Source organism: Watersipora subatra, chromosome 2 (assembly GCF_963576615.1).
Source record: "Watersipora subatra chromosome 2, tzWatSuba1.1, whole genome shotgun sequence".
Classification (NCBI taxonomy): domain Eukaryota; kingdom Metazoa; phylum Bryozoa; class Gymnolaemata; order Cheilostomatida; family Watersiporidae; genus Watersipora; species Watersipora subatra.
In genome coordinates, this window is record NC_088709.1 from 36054835 (window position 1) to 36073582 (window position 18748).

Consider the following 18748-nt stretch of genomic DNA (forward strand, 5'->3'; position numbering starts at 1 on the left):
GTTTAGGTCAAACGATGAATAGTTTTTTTGTAGCTCAGACAACGTATACGTTTAATTACAAGAATTTTTAAGACGATTTAAACATTCAACATTCCGACGTTGATTCAACACAGAATCAACGGCGGAAAACTATTCATCACGGGCTAGCTGGGTTACGCCACGCACTCAAGGATTTTCGCCACGCACATACAAAACAAAAACAACATGCGATTTTTGTTTTGTATGTGCGTGGCGAAAATCCTTGCACGCGTGCCCCGGCTAGCCCGTGCTATTCATCGTATCGCAATATAAATCAAATTTCACCAAACTTTTAGAAAAGTCGTTGACAAAAATATTTTTCCGATGGTGGTAATAACGACGCTTATGAATTACGAAAAGATGAAGTTTACCTCTATGGCTTTGAATAAAGTGATTTTCTAAAGCGATAACAACCGTTTCGGTAGCCGTTGGGCAAAAAAGCAGTTCGAATTAACAGTGTTGAGTTCGAGTTATCTATAGCAATTTATCATTACGTGGGAACGGACCAAAGGAAATGTTCGAATTAACCATGTGTTCGAGCTATCCGTGGACGAGTTATCCATGTTTGACTGTATGTGTTGTTGTAATCAGTCTAGACACTCTTTCTTTTTATAGTCCCAAGCATGCATTCACTTCACTTTCAATTCAGAATAATCATAAAAAGGTATGTTCATTGTTATGAGACCATGATAAGACAAGTAAGTTGAGTTGATAGTTTCTTTCCAGTAGTTTCTTACAACGCGAACCACTGATATAGTACACGTGCAAAGGTTAGGTTTACTAAATATTTAAAATTTGTATTGTGGGTTCACATACCTGGGGTGTTGTAGCCTCCTCTGATGACATTTCACCAAGAAATTGGTCTTATTGTAACGTTTATGACTTACAAACTAGTTGGACAAGCATGCTTTCGCTACTAAACTCATTGCTCAGCTGAAGGCTCCGTTGCAATGATGCACATCACTGCAACGCAACGTCGTGAGAGCAACAGCCAATTATAAGCCTCACTTTTGCTCCATTGTAATGATAGCTATTCGCCAATTTAGGGTTTACTATATCTATGGTACATTCTAAAAGGTACCTTTTACCTCAAACGTAGTGAGAAGTTTACATATAAAATTTTTAGACTGCGTGTATAAGACGCACCCCAAACTTAAAGGTTGACTTGCAACAAAATTCACATTACAGTTATTTGGTATCAAAAGATTCACCAAGTCTTACTCTGTTGTGTTGTAGGTGCCAAATATGCGGAAATGTGATTACAAGCTCTTAAAAGCTCAAAAACGAAAAGCCGCCGTAGATTGGAATCTCTTTATTTCTCTGACGTAGTGATGAAATTTTGTTATTGTCTTGTCACGTGATGTTCTTATGTGAATTGAAAGGCCAATAAAAAGCTCAATATAAAACTTATCGTAGCACTAGTTTATGACAAACACTTCGGGTTTTACCGAAGACCCCATATCAAATATGGATGCTCGCTACGTTACAGTTTTGTTTCGGTTTGGTCTAATCGGCAAGTCGTAATCTGATCATGTGACCCAATACTTCGCAAATAATTTCTGCAACACTTTTCGATTATCACAGGTGACCAACAGGCTCGTCATGATTATCAGACAATGATATGTACTCCTTCGAGGTAATGTTAAAAAATTAAACGAATTTTTACAGTAAGTTATAATATATCACTGCTAAAAGTGACAGCATTACAATGACGATAAAACAGACGCGTTAGAACAATAGACATGGTTTTATTGAATGCGTGAAGTATATTTGTGAAAATATTTCGACGAATAAGGTTGCATGAAAGTGTAAACAGAAACCATCTACCACAGCTACGTCACATTTGAGCCGTTTTGGAAAGAGAATCCAAACTACGGCGGTTTCGTGTGACTGCGATTAACTGTTCGTTTTTTAGCTTTTAAGAGCTTGTAATGACATTTCCACATATTTTGCACCTACATCACAGCAGAGTAAGACATGGTGAATCTTTTGATATCAAATAACTGTAATGTGAATTTTGTTGCGAGTCAACTTTTAAACAAAATCTGAGGTTCACACGCTCGGCCCATACATGAGGATTTACAGCATTGAAATTCTGAAACAAATTCTGGTGGATCTTTTAATTTTAACAAACTCTTGCCTAAACTGAACTTTGATAGTTGCCTTCTCGGTCACTCTGTTTACAGCTTAGACATACAGACAGACTTAGACATACAGACTTAGACATACAGACAGACAGACTTATACATACAGACAGACTTAGACATACAGATATACTTAGACATACAGGCAGACTTAGACATAGGGCCTACAGACAGACTTAGACATACAGACAGACTTAGACATACAGACAGACTTAGACATCCAGACAGACTTAGACATACAGACATACTTAGACATACAGAAGCTGTTGAAACCTACAAACACGAGAATTCTTTAAAACTTACATGTGGTCCATCATGGAGACCTCGTCGTCTCAAATGAGCAGCATCATTGTACATTATGCTGACACCACTGCACACCGACCGTATCTACAGCAGAAACATGTCAATAACAGCTTCGAGTGGAATCCTATAATTGCACAGCTAGCCATTGTTGTTAGCTTAGTATGCGCGCGTAGTGTTTTGCAAAGGATTACATCTTTATATATAAATCCCGTCTGTCTGTCCAGCTATTTAAAAAAATTTCTATCGAAATTAAAATTTGGCAATTTGTGTACCGATTATATACATTATTAAGAGATATACGTTGCTCGCCATAGCGAGTTCAGCATTATCCATTATGGTAAAAATGGATTTGCAATCAGATGAGTAATAAAATGTTAGTTAAAAGTTTGAAGCTAAAATACATACTAAAACTTCTTATTTAACGCAAGATTAAACGCTGAAGTCACCTGAAGTCACCAGCACGAAACAGACCTGTCGTGACCCAAAGTATGTGTTTGGTAAGCTAAAGACATTTAAGTTAGATTCAGCGTTTACGTTACACGTCTGTCTCGAAGGTAAAAACTCTCCACGCTACATTCTGCATGTCATACATTGTAATGTTACATATTCTTGCAGATCATAACCAAAAGATTCACCAAAGTTGTTGTAAGTAACTATAGTTACTAAAGTTAACACAATTAAAGTTTTGTTACTATATTTTAATGATAATTTTGATGATTTTCACCTGGCATTTGCATTAGATAATTACTATGGGTTTTTATACGATATTTTGGCCTTATGATGCCAACACTGGAACAAACTAAAATCATATAGGGGAGAGTGGGGCACATTGCAACGCGGGCCACATTGAAACACTCCTCAAATTTTTTGCTTGTTTACATCAGTTTAAATTCTTACCTCACTAACTAAAAAGCTTTCTAGGTCATCTTATGAGATATCTTGATCGCATGAAATGAAAAGAACAGCAATTTAGGTGAGCCATGATTTTGTAAAATCTATCGGTAATTTTTTGCCCTTTTATTTTTATATCTAAATTTAGAGAATTGCATATCTTCTTTGTACATCATCCCATGTTAACAAAGGTCAGTGGAGGCAGCTATAGACATGTTCTCTTCACAATGCACCCACCAACCTCATGAAGCTACATCATATTGAGTTGGGGTAAACATTTTGGTTACTCAGAGTCATTTGGGGCACATTGAAACACAAAGGGTATGGGGCAAGTTGCAACATGTTTTAATGATAAGAATAGAAGGGCAAGTCGCAACATGTCGCAACTTGCACCTCTATTCTCATAGAAGGAACAGCTCGAGTAGCTTTGAAACTGTTTTGATAAAAACCTCGATGACGTATCGAAAAGTTAATCCTCACAATGAACCCCTAAATTTCTGGATAATATTGATATCCTGACTGCAAATGCTAACATATAGAAAGAAAAGTTTGATTTTCACATCAACATATATATATATATATATATATATGTTTTGTTTTCCTGTGAAAGTTTGTTTGTCGTGATTGCTGTACAGTGTTTTGAAGTTCATAGCAAACTCTTCAAGTTTTCGTGCTCAAATAATTCATGGAAATTTGAATTGTTTGGCTGAAAATAAATTCAAGAAAACACAATTCTAAAACTGAAATTTACTATGACAATCAAGTACGTTTCAACATCCCCATAGGGTGTTGCAACCATAGAGTTATCTCCCCCAAGAGTGATAACTATACGAGCGTTTCCGGTGCCTACAAGGAGCGTTTAAGCCACGCCTCTTTTTTGTGCTAGTCAGTCGTAGTGATTGACTAGATCAATAACATCAGCCATGAGAAGGGTTAAACAAGGAGCATGAATTTCCCAGTTAAGGTAGTAATTAAGGCTCATATTAAAAAATGATGATTCTAGTTTATTACTCTAATATATGCTTATTATTTAAAGCAATTCAATTCCTACCAGGATCACTAAACATATTATGGAAATGTTTACATTTTCATATCCATTTCCATCAATGATATATAGCCCCCACAGCCCCATACAGCAATGATATACAGCCAATGATATACAGCCCCCTGTATATCACTGTTTCCATAAACATAAATATTTCCATAATTTTAGGGAAATGAATATGGAACTTTTATTTTAGAAATATGGAAATGTTATTGAAATGGAAATAATATGGAAATGTTATTGAAATGGAATTAATATGGAAATGTTATGGAAATGGAAATAATATAGAATTGAAGTAGGGAGATGTTATAAAAATGGAAATGAATTATGGAAATGATATAGAAACACTATGGAAAAGAAGAAGGGAAATGTTATGGAAATAGAAATAATATGGAAATGAATTATGGAAATGGAATTAATATGGAAATGAATTATGGAAATTTTATGAAATAAAAATAATATGGAAATATATTATGGAAATGTTATGGAAATGAAAATTGTGACATACACGTAATCCCTGATACCTGCATGACTTGCAAAGGTACTGAATAGATAGTGTTAAGTAAATGAGTTAATGCAATCAGTTACTCATAGATAAGATAGATAGTCATACTGGGGTTGTATTACATTAGTGTGATGGGAAGCTAGTCGACTGCCATCAACTATGAGCTGTGCTACCCGAGTTGCTCGAGTAATAAAAAAGTCTTTGGACAGAAAATTTATTTTTATATAACATTTACCATTCTAACATTTAAATTTCATATAATGAGAAAATATTTTTAAGCAGTTCAAATGAATTAATAGGAAAAAGAAAACAACTGTAAAGGTTTTCAAGCTTTTTCAAAAAACTACAACTTTTAAATTTCATATCATGAAAGAAGTGTTTTGTTGAAATAAATTAGAAAAAAAAACTGTAATTGTGTTTAAATGTAAAATAATTAGCCAGTAATGGCTAAATATAATCTGTTTAGCTATGATTACAATAAAAAATTATTTAATAAATAAAGTAATAAAAAAGTCTATTTTATTTTTAAATAATTAAAATTTAGTATAATTAAGTATAATTTATTTTTATCTAACATATAACAACATTTGCCACTCTTTCAAGATCTTTGCTTGCTTACATCAAGCAACGATGTCCACTAACTAGTGGACATCTTTGCTTCAAGCTAGTCTATGTATTTGATTGATATGTATTGAAATCTAATATTACATGCAAGGGCTGTTTGTGGACTGTGGGTCAATGAATCACTCTATCACCATACAATGTCAATACTTTCAGTTGATGGCAGTCGATTAGCTTTCCATCACACTAATGTTATACAACCCCAGTATGACTATCTATCTTATCTATGAGTAACCAATGATATACAGCCCCCCATGTGTGGAGGCTGTATATCATTGGAGTAACTGATTGTATTAACTCACTTAGGGCCTACTTAATACTATCTATTCAGTGCCTTTGCAAGGCATGTAGGTATTAAATTGCTTTAAATAATAAGCATATATTAGAGTAATAAACTATAATCATCATTTCTTTAATATGAGCAATAATTACTATCTTAACTGTGGAAATTCATGATCATTCTCATGGCTGATGTTATCGTTTTGTCAATTACTACGATTGACTAGCACAAAAAAGGGGCGTGGCCTAAACGCTCCTTGTTGGCACCGGAAACGCTCGTGTTGTTGAATGCGCAGTTATCACTCTAGGGGGAGATTACTCTATGGTTGCAACGTACCCCTACCGGAGTGCGTTGACACACTAATTATGCGATTAGTACTTTGGTGATATTTTCCGAAGTATTCAACCAGCAGAATATGCATTTGGCATACATATGTAAAACATATTTCTGCATCTTTTGTGACTATCTACATTATATTCCAATATTTTAGGAAAATGTTATACCCAAAAATGCATTTTTGGTTGCAACGTGCCCCACCCTCCCCTACATGTTAGTGTATACCAAATAATTTTTCATTGTAATCGAAACAAGCAGACTATATATAGCCATTACTTGCTAACGATTTCACATTTACATTTAAACAGCTTCAAGGTTTTATTTTCTTTCCTAGTTTATTTCACCAAAACACTTCTTTCATTATATGAAATTTAAAAGTTACAGTCGTTTGAAAACCTTTACAAATTGTTTTATTTTTCTCTTAATTCATTTGACCGGCACAAAAAACACTTTTCTCATGAGATGAAGTTTTAAAGTTAGAATGGTAAATGTATATAAAAATATAAATGTTTGCTTATTTTTATTTAACATTTACAACGTAATAAAACTGTAATTGTTAAATAAAAATAAACTTTCTGTCCAAAGATTTTTTATAACCCGAGCAATGCCATGCATTCAACTAGTATCCCATAAATGATTGTCTTTGACGCCACACAGCTATTGTTTGAGGCTACACTGCTATCGTTTGATGCTACACTGCTATTGTTTGACGCTACACTGCTATTGTTTGATGCTACACTGCTATTGGTTGATGCTATACTGCTATTGTTTGATGCTACACTGCTATTGGTTGAAGCTATACTGCTATTGGCTAATGCTACACTGCCACTAGTTAATGCTACACTGCCATTGGTTGATACCACACTGCCATAGGCTGATGCTACACTGTCATTGGTTGTATTTACACTGCTATTGGTTGATGCTACATTGCTACTGGTTAACAGCTCATTTGTAGTTTTAAGGCGCAAGCGCAGATGGATAACACAGTGAAAACTGACTTGAAGTGTTTAATCTTAGACAAGAAGACACTGATGACTGTGTCGGATGGCAATAACTGATCAAACTAGGAGAGCCTGCAGAATGGTGACCCGAAAGGATGAGACCTTTTACGATGCGGTGGGATGGCAAAATCTTTCCACAGCCTTCGTTTACGTAGCCAAAAGCCTGGTTCCCATATCGATTGCGAGACCCCGGCAGTAATCTTGCGTAGCAAAACACTTGCGATGCTAGACGGTTTCTGTTCACATAAAGCTGCATCGCTAATAATAGCATAAAAATTTTCGCTCGCAATGCCATTTCGATAATGCTGACCTTCACCTGCACAGTGCATTTCGAGAAGGTTTTGCCTGCGGCATTTAGCGAAAGTTGAACAGCACTAAACTCTTGCGTTGACCGCCGGCAACTACCGGCGGTACTCGGCGCGTAAGTTCACATTTCACCGCTGATAGCCTGCGGTGCTATCACCAGTGCTTGCGACGTAGGGCACCATATGGGAATCAGGCTTTAGTTTACTTAGCCTTAGTTTATTTAGCCTTGGATTAGTCTTAGTTTACCTAGCCATTATAATATTCTGATAAGCGTAGTTGTTTATGGAAAAGGGCTAGTCACTAAAAGTCATTGAGGTAAATGACACTTCATAATATGAAGGAATTCATATTATAATAAGATATAACAAAACTTTATGATCCTTCATAGTAATTATGGTCCTTGAACCAAAGTTGCACATGTATTCTTTAAAACAAACCATTTTATAAAACAGATAAGGATTAATGTTGTTACATAGAGAGCATAAGGCATAGACCAGGTGCATGCTCATGTGAGAACAATCACTCTTGGTGTGCCAAACATGGCTTTGGCCAGAATGCAACTCACTACATATGAAAAGAAATGCAGTGCAGGCCTTTTCTCTTTATGTTACAAGGCAATTTTATTAACATCTTATGCTATATTTTGTTCATAATCCTGCTTGAAAAAATGAGTTTTTCAGTTGTTTATCGAGATAGTAAAACAATGACGATATGATGTGAAAAGCAAGTTAAGATATGATAAAATATAGCGTCTAACCTTTACAATAAAATTAGCTCTCACAATGCGATTACAATTTATGAGTGGATGTCTCTGTAAAATGTACCTAATGGCGAAGCAAAGAATGGGCCAGTTGAAACAGCCTGAGACACTCCGCGTAACAGTTGTTAGTATCTGTCCGTGATTATTCAGCAGAACAAATTGGGAAGCATGGCTAATGGCTACTTGAAACATGGAGCTAAAGCCCACAAAAAAACAACACGAAATGATAAACTCTTTCTTCATTTTGGTAACGCCCAAGCCTACATTCAGAACACAGCGAATGATAACATTATGAATGAAATTGTTTTTATTTAGTCAAAACTTAGCTGCATTAAGGCACCAACAGCTGAACAGGACCAAGAGATAATAGCACCAAAAAAGATGTAGAAATATTTTTAAACCATCATAATATTAAACTTGAAATAGTCAACAGACTTACCTAATCCATATTTTGCAGACCCATGTATTTTTCAAATTATCACTATGCATATTCACGAATTACTTTTGGCATGCAGTGATAACCCTAAGATATCCTCTAGATATTCATGATGCACTAGTGGCACATAGTGACAGCACTAAGATATCCTCTAAATAATTATGATGTATTTGCGGCACGTAGTGACAGCACAGCAATATCACTCTATGAATATTTATGATTTACTCGCTCCTTGTGGTGACAGCACAGCAATATCACTCTATGAATATTTATGATTTACTCGCGCCTTGTGGTGACAGCACAGCAATATCACTCTATGAATATTTATGATTTACTCGCGCCTTGTGGTGACAGCACAGCAATATCACTCTATGAATATTTATGACTTACTCGCGCCTTGTGGTGACAGCACAGCAATATCACTCTATGAATATTTATGATTTACTCGCGCCTTGTGGTGACAGCACAGCAATATCACTCTATGAATATTTATGATTTACTCGCGCCTTGTGGTGACAGCACAGCAATATCACTCTATGAATATTTATGACTTACTCGCGCCTTGTGGTGACAGCACAGCAATATCACTCTATGAATATTTATGACTTACTCGCGCCTTGTGGTGACAGCACTAACAAGATAAGAAGAACTAAGCTCAATGTCCACACACCAGGTTTGTTGATAAAGCTTACATTTTCTAAAGACCCATCATACGTTAATCTTAGCCCTTTTTGAGGACCATATGCAGTGATAATCATCACAATCATCGTTCATCTTATTACCCGATAGTTGTTCAACCATGAGAGCGTCTGGCTAAATCCTCCCTATAGTCACTAACAAATTTCATCAACAGTATGATTTTTTTGGCAGGCTAATGGGTGTTGCTAGTGCTAAATTAGCAGGAGTGAAAGTCCTCACCACTCCAAAGGGCTTTACACAGATATGTTGCCTTGGATGACTAGCCTAAAGAGGTGGTCACACGAGAGCCGAAACGAACTAAACGACGCAAAACGACATCGCTGTCAGTTGTAAACCGTTCAGCCAAAGACATTTCTGGCTGAAACGACCCATTTCGGTCCTGCTTGAAATTTCGTGGCCAAACCCTTGCTCCTATTGGCTGGTTAAAACTCTAGCGAGCACGCGTCACATTTCTTCTTACGTGCGTATGAGCAAAGTTAAAAAATAAATGGGACGATCTTTTTATTTCGTTAAATAAACAACATGAAGCAATTTACGACAAGGCTCACCCGGACTTGTGATTGTGTTGCTTAAATGTAAGATGTTGCACCTAAGTTTTGCATAAATGTAAGAGAATTGTTGTGGTTTTCTTTCATGTAGAATAGAAGTAATGTGTCATACTCATCCTGATGAAGAATCGTTGACTGATTTATTTATGTAAAACCACAGTACTATAATAAATACTGTTTTTGTTTGTTATGTACTCAGCATAGAAAAACATTCATATGTTAACAAAAAATATAACTTTGTTGATGGGAATGGTTGGCAAAATCTTTTTATCGGGTGATTTATTTTGAGCAGCTGAACGATCTTCTGATAAATCTGCTGCGTAATTATAATTAATAAGTGTTCCTCAAAGTTTTTTGTTTAATACAGAAATATTTAGCTCAAATACATAAAATCTACCTATGAAACAGTGTCCTGTCTCCATGCGTATGGTATCTAGGAAGCCAAGTGACTTCGGATGCTGTGTGACATGTGGCTTAGCTGAACCGAAGTAAAACAACCTCCGAACCAAACCAAACTTAAGTCGGTTCGGCCATCGTGTGACCACGGCTTAGGGCTAATTTGATGAAAGGATGTAAAGTAATCAAATACGGAAAAGCCCTTTTCTCAATATCCTTTATACCGCAACAACACCTTCTAGACATTCTTAATATCCTTTACACCGCAACACCACCTTCTAGACATTCTCAATATCCTCTACACTGCAACACCACCTTTTCGACATTCTCAATATCCTCTACACCGCAACACCACCTTCTAGACATTCTCATTACAAATCATCAACAATGTTAGTTTTGGACATAAAATGAAACATTCTAATAGCCATAGGGTTTTACAGTAGATGATTTTTGAAGCAATTTCACTATGTTAAATCCCGACAAACTAAATTTTTATGCAAACAACATAGGTTTGGACAGATGTGTTTTTGATAATTTGGAAGATTGCGAACAATCTTTCAGTGATTGGTTGAAACAAATCAATTGAAAAATAGTCAATAGCGATGCCCTTTTAATGATTACACATCGTTCATCTATTCGTCTCATTATCCAATCACTTGCTCACAACTCATCTATTTGTCTCATTATCCAATCACTTGCTCACAACTCATCTATTCGTCTCATTATCCAATCACTTGCTCACAACTCATCTATTCGTCTCATTATCCAATCACTTGCTCACAACTCATCAAAAGGAATAAATAGAAAAAGATAAACATAAACCAGTTGGGGGAAAATACAGCGTAGATATGTAAGTCATTCTAATACAGTGTAGGTATATAAGTCATGCTAATACAGTGTAGATATGTAAGTCATGCTAACACAGTGTAGGTATGTATGTCATACTAATACAGTGTAGGTATGTAAGTCATTCTAATACAGTGTAGGTATGCAAGTCATGCTAATACAGTGTAGGTATATAAGTCATACTAATACAGTGTAGATATGTAAGCCATGCTAATACAGTCTAGGTATGCAGGTCATTCCTTGAGCTTCAGTCTTGCTAACGGTGTACATAACTAAAGTAAGTTAAAAAGGGCAATACAATACAGAGTTTACGATCCTAGTTGCGCTGTTAGTTATTCGTAAAAGATTTAAAAATTGCAAAAGTAATTTGTTTAAACTAGGTGTAACAGAATATTTGTAAAATGTTATAGATTTTTCATCTTCAAAGACAAGCTAAAACTAAATTTAGATTCGCCAATTGTCATTTGCGCAATGAGTTATGCATTATCAACAAAACATTTTAAAGCTACTTGTACAATAGTTGATATGAGGTCACAGCAAAAAATTGAACAACAAGGTTGTTTTTTAGCTTTAAACCATTAAAATAAGAAACATTAGATTTTTGTTCGTTAAATGATAAAACACATTTTATTAACAAAATGAAAAAGTTGTAAACTGTTATAACTTCTAAAATGTTATTTAAGTGACACAACAATCGAGACAATAACACAACCTTTAGCGATTCAGCTTTTAAGAGAATCCTAATTTTCTCAGTATAACAGTTTGTGATACTTAGTAAACATCAACACACATACATAAACACGAGATATGAATACTGGTGGTACATATATACACCGAATAAAAAAACACGAGATATGAATACTGTAGTACATATATACACCGAATAAAGAAAACACCAGATATGAATACTGGTGGTACATATATATACCAAATAAACAAACACGAGATATGAATACTGGTGGTGTATATATATATACACCGAACAAAGGAAACATGAGATATGAATACTGTAATACATATATACACCGAATATAGAAAACACGAGATATGAATACTGGTGGTATATATATACACCGAATAAAGAAACACGAAATATGAATACTGGTGGTATATATATACACCGAATAAAGAAAACACCAGATATGAATACTGGTAGCACATATATACACCGAATAAAGGAAACATGAGATACGAATACTGTAATACATATATACACCGAATATAGAAAACACGAGATATGAATACTGGTGGTACATATATACACCGAATAAAGAAACACGAGATATGAATACTGGTGGTATATATATACACCGAATAAAGAAAACACGAGATATGAATACTGGTGGTACATATACACACCGAATATAGAAAACACGAGATATGAATACTGGTGGTACATATATACACCGAATATAGAAAACACGAGATATGAATACTGGTGGTACATATATACACCGAATAAAGAAAACACAAGATATGAATACTGGTGGTATATATATACACCGAATAAAGAAACACGAGATATGAATACTGGTGGTATATATATACACCGAATAAAGAAAACACGAGATATGAATACTGGTGGTACATATATACACCGAATAAAGAAACACGAGATATGAATACTGGTGGTATATATATACACCGAATAAAGAAAACACGAGATATGAATACTGGTGGTACATATATACACCGAATAAAGAAAACACAAGATATGAATACTGGTAGTACATATATACACCGAATAAAGAAACACAAGATATGAATACTGGTGGTACATATATACACCGAATAAAGAAAACACGAGATATGAATACTGGTGGTACATATATACACCGAATAAAGAAACACGAGATATGAATACTGGTGGTATATATATACACCGAATAAAGAAAACACGAGATATGAATACTGGTGGTACATATATACACCGAATAAAGAAAACACAAGATATGAATACTGGTAGTACATATATACACCGAATAAAGGAAACATGAGATATGAATACTGTAATACATATATACACCGAATATAGAAAACACGAGATATGAATACTGGTGGTACATATATACACCGAATAAAGAAACACGAGATATGAATACTGGTGGTATATATATACACCGAATAAAGAAAACACGAGATATGAATACTGTAATACATATATACACCGAATATAGAAAACACGAGATATGAATACTGGTGGTACATATATACACCGAATAAAGAAACACGAGATATGAATACTGGTGGTATATATATACACCGAATAAAGAAAACACGAGATATGAATACTGGTGGTACATATATACACCGAATAAAGAAAACACAAGATATGAATACTGGTAGTACATATATACACCGAATAAAGGAAACATGAGATATGAATACTGTAATACATATATACACCGAATATAGAAAACACGAGATATGAATACTGGTGGTACATATATACACCGAATAAAGAAACACGAGATATGAATACTGGTGGTATATATATACACCGAATAAAGAAAACACGAGATATGAATACTGGTGGTACATATATACACCGAATAAAGAAAACACAAGATATGAATACTGGTAGTACATATATACACCGAATAAAGAAACACAAGATATGAATACTGGTAGTATATATATACACCGAATAAAGAAAACACGAGATATGAATACTGGTGGTACATATATACACCGAATAAAGAAACACGAGATATGAATACTGGTGGTATATATATACACCGAATAAAGAAAACACGAGATATGAATACTGGTGGTACATATATACACCGAATAAAGAAAACACAAGATATGAATACTGGTAGTACATATATACACCGAATAAAGGAAACATGAGATATGAATACTGTAATACATATATACACCGAATATAGAAAACACGAGATATGAATACTGGTGGTACATATATACACCGAATAAAGAAACACGAGATATGAATACTGGTGGTACATATATACACCGAATAAAGAAAACACGAGATATGAATACTGTAATACATATATACACCGAATAAAGAAAACACGAGATATGAATACTGGTGGTACATATATACACCGAATAAAGAAAACACAAGATATGAATACTGGTAGTACATATATACACCGAATAAAGAAAACACGAGATATGAATACTGGTGGTACATATATACACCGAATAAAGAAACACGAGATATGAATACTGGTGGTATATATATACACCGAATAAAGAAAACACGAGATATGAATACTGTAATACATATATACACCGAATATAGAAAACACGAGATATGAATACTGGTGGTACATATATACACCGAATAAAGAAACACGAGATATGAATACTGGTGGTATATATATACACCGAATAAAGAAAACACGAGATATGAATACTGGTGGTACATATATACACCGAATAAAGAAAACACAAGATATGAATACTGGTAGTACATATATACACCGAATAAAGGAAACATGAGATATGAATACTGTAATACATATATACACCGAATATAGAAAACACGAGATATGAATACTGGTGGTACATATATACACCGAATAAAGAAACACGAGATATGAATACTGGTGGTATATATATACACCGAATAAAGAAAACACGAGATATGAATACTGGTGGTACATATATACACCGAATAAAGAAAACACGAGATATGAATACTGGTGGTACATATATACACCGAATAAAGAAAACACAAGATATGAATACTGGTAGTACATATATACACCGAATAAAGAAAACACGAGATATGAATACTGGTGGTATATATATACACCGAATAAAGAAAACACGAGATATGAATACTGGTGGTACATATATACACCGAATAAAGAAAACACGAGATATGAATACTGGTGGTACATATATACACCGAATAAAGAAAACACAAGATATGAATACTGGTAGTACATATATACACCGAATAAAGAAACACGAGATATGAATACTGGTGGTACATATATACACCGAATAAAGAAACACGAGATATGAATACTGGTGGTATATATATACACCGAATAAAGAAAACACGAGATATGAATACTGTAATACATATATACACCAAATATAGAAAACACGAGATATGAATACTGGTGGTACATATATACACCGAATAAAGAAAACACGAGATATGAATACTGTAATACATATATACACCGAATATAGAAAACACGAGATATGAATACTGGTGGTACATATATACACCGAATAAAGAAAACACAAGATATGAATACTGGTAGTACATATATACACCGAATAAAGAAACACGAGATATGAATACTGGTAGTACATATATACACCGAATAAAGAAAACACGAGATATGAATACTGGTGGTACATATATACACCGAATAAAGAAACACGAGATATGAATACTGGTGGTACATATATACACCGAATAAAGAAACACGAGATATGAATACTGGTGGTATATATATACACCGAATAAAGAAAACACGAGATATGAATACTGGTGGTACATATATACACCGAATAAAGAAAACACAAGATATGAATACTGGTAGTACATATATACACCGAATAAAGGAAACATGAGATATGAATACTGTAATACATATATACACCGAATATAGAAAACACGAGATATGAATACTGGTGGTACATATATACACCGAATAAAGAAACACGAGATATGAATACTGGTGGTATATATATACACCGAATAAAGAAAACACGAGATATGAATACTGGTGGTACATATATACACCGAATAAAGAAAACACAAGATATGAATACTGGTAGTACATATATACACCGAATAAAGGAAACATGAGATATGAATACTGTAATACATATATACACCGAATATAGAAAACACGAGATATGAATACTGGTGGTACATATATACACCGAATAAAGAAACACGAGATATGAATACTGGTGGTACATATATACACCGAATAAAGAAAACACGAGATATGAATACTGTAATACATATATACACCGAATAAAGAAAACACGAGATATGAATACTGGTGGTACATATATACACCGAATAAAGAAAACACAAGATATGAATACTGGTAGTACATATATACACCGAATAAAGAAAACACGAGATATGAATACTGGTGGTACATATATACACCGAATAAAGAAACACGAGATATGAATACTGGTGGTATATATATACACCGAATAAAGAAAACACGAGATATGAATACTGTAATACATATATACACCGAATATAGAAAACACGAGATATGAATACTGGTGGTACATATATACACCGAATAAAGAAACACGAGATATGAATACTGGTGGTATATATATACACCGAATAAAGAAAACACGAGATATGAATACTGGTGGTACATATATACACCGAATAAAGAAAACACAAGATATGAATACTGGTAGTACATATATACACCGAATAAAGGAAACATGAGATATGAATACTGTAATACATATATACACCGAATATAGAAAACACGAGATATGAATACTGGTGGTACATATATACACCGAATAAAGAAACACGAGATATGAATACTGGTGGTATATATATACACCGAATAAAGAAAACACGAGATATGAATACTTGTGGTACATATATACACCGAATAAAGAAAACACAAGATATGAATACTGGTGGTACATATATACACCGAATAAAGAAAACACAAGATATGAATACTGGTAGTACATATATACACCGAATAAAGAAAACACGAGATATGAATACTGGTGGTATATATATACACCGAATAAAGAAAACACGAGATATGAATACTGGTGGTACATATATACACCGAATAAAGAAAACACGAGATATGAATACTGGTGGTACATATATACACCGAATAAAGAAAACACAAGATATGAATACTGGTAGTACATATATACACCGAATAAAGAAACACGAGATATGAATACTGGTGGTACATATATACACCGAATAAAGAAACACGAGATATGAATACTGGTGGTATATATATACACCGAATAAAGAAAACACGAGATATGAATACTGTAATACATATATACACCGAATATAGAAAACACGAGATATGAATACTGGTGGTACATATATACACCGAATAAAGAAAACACGAGATATGAATACTGTAATACATATATACACCGAATATAGAAAACACGAGATATGAATACTGGTGGTACATATATACACCGAATAAAGAAACACGAGATATGAATACTGGTGGTATATATATACACCGAATAAAGAAAACACGAGATATGAATACTGGTGGTACATATATACACCGAATAAAGAAAACACAAGATATGAATACTGGTAGTACATATATACACCGAATAAAGAAACACGAGATATGAATACTGGTGGTATATATATACACCGAATAAAGAAACACGAGATATGAATACTGGTAGTATATATATACACCGAATAAAGAAACACGAGATATGAATACTGGTGGTATATATATACACCGAATAAAGAAAACACGAGATACGAATACTGGTGGTATATATATACACCGAATAAAGAAAACACGAGATATGAATACTGGTGGTACATATATACACCGAATAAAGAAACACGAGATATGAATACTGGTGGTATATATATACACCGAATAAAGAAAACACGAGATATGAATACTGGTGGTATATATATACACCGAATAAAGAAAACACGAGATATGAATACTGGTAGTACATATATACACCGAATAAAGAAAACACAAGATATGAATACTGGTAGTACATATATACACCGAATAAAGAAAACACAAGATATGAATACTGGTAGTACATATATACACCGAATAAAGAAAACACAAGATATGAATACTGGTAGTACATATATACACCGAATAAAGAAAACACGAGATATGAATACTGGTGGTACATATATACACCGAATAAAGAAACACGAGATATGAATACTGGTGGTATATATATACACCGAATAAAGAAAACACGAGATATGAATACTTGTGGTACATATATACACCGAATAAAGAAAACACAAGATATGAATACTGGTGGTACATATATACACCGAATAAAGAAAACACAAGATATGAATACTGGTAGTACATATATACACCGAATAAAGAAAACACGAGATATGAATACTGGTGGTATATATATACACCGAATAAAGAAAACACGAGATATGAATACTGGTGGTACATATATACACCGAATAAAGAAAACACGAGATATGAATACTGGTGGTACATATATACACCGAATAAAGAAAACACAAGATATGAATACTGGTAGTACATATATACACCGAATAAAGAAACACGAGATATGAATACTGGTGGTACATATATACACCGAATAAAGAAACACGAGATATGAATACTGGTGGTATATATATACACCGAATAAAGAAAACACGAGATATGAATACTGTAATACATATATACACCGAATATAGAAAACACGAGATATGAATACTGGTGGTACATATATACACCGAATAAAGAAAACACGAGATATGAATACTGTAATACATATATACACCGAATATAGAAAACACGAGATATGAATACTGGTGGTACATATATACACCGAATAAAGAAACACGAGATATGAATACTGGTGGTATATATATACACCGAATAAAGAAAACACGA

General features: G+C 34.0%; 1 protein-coding gene across 2 annotated transcripts in view; it reads right to left on the minus strand.

Moving 5' to 3' along the window:
* Positions 1–18748, minus strand: part of LOC137388958 (vacuole membrane protein 1-like) — a 71978-nt gene that overhangs the window by 46063 nt on the left and 7167 nt on the right. For both annotated transcript variants that reach the window (XM_068075470.1, XM_068075469.1), the window contains exon 2: positions 2466–2549. In XM_068075470.1, coding sequence (XP_067931571.1) covers positions 2466–2519 — 54 coding nt within the window. In that variant the 5' untranslated portion in view covers positions 2520–2549. The remainder of the gene's footprint in view (positions 1–2465; positions 2550–18748) is intronic.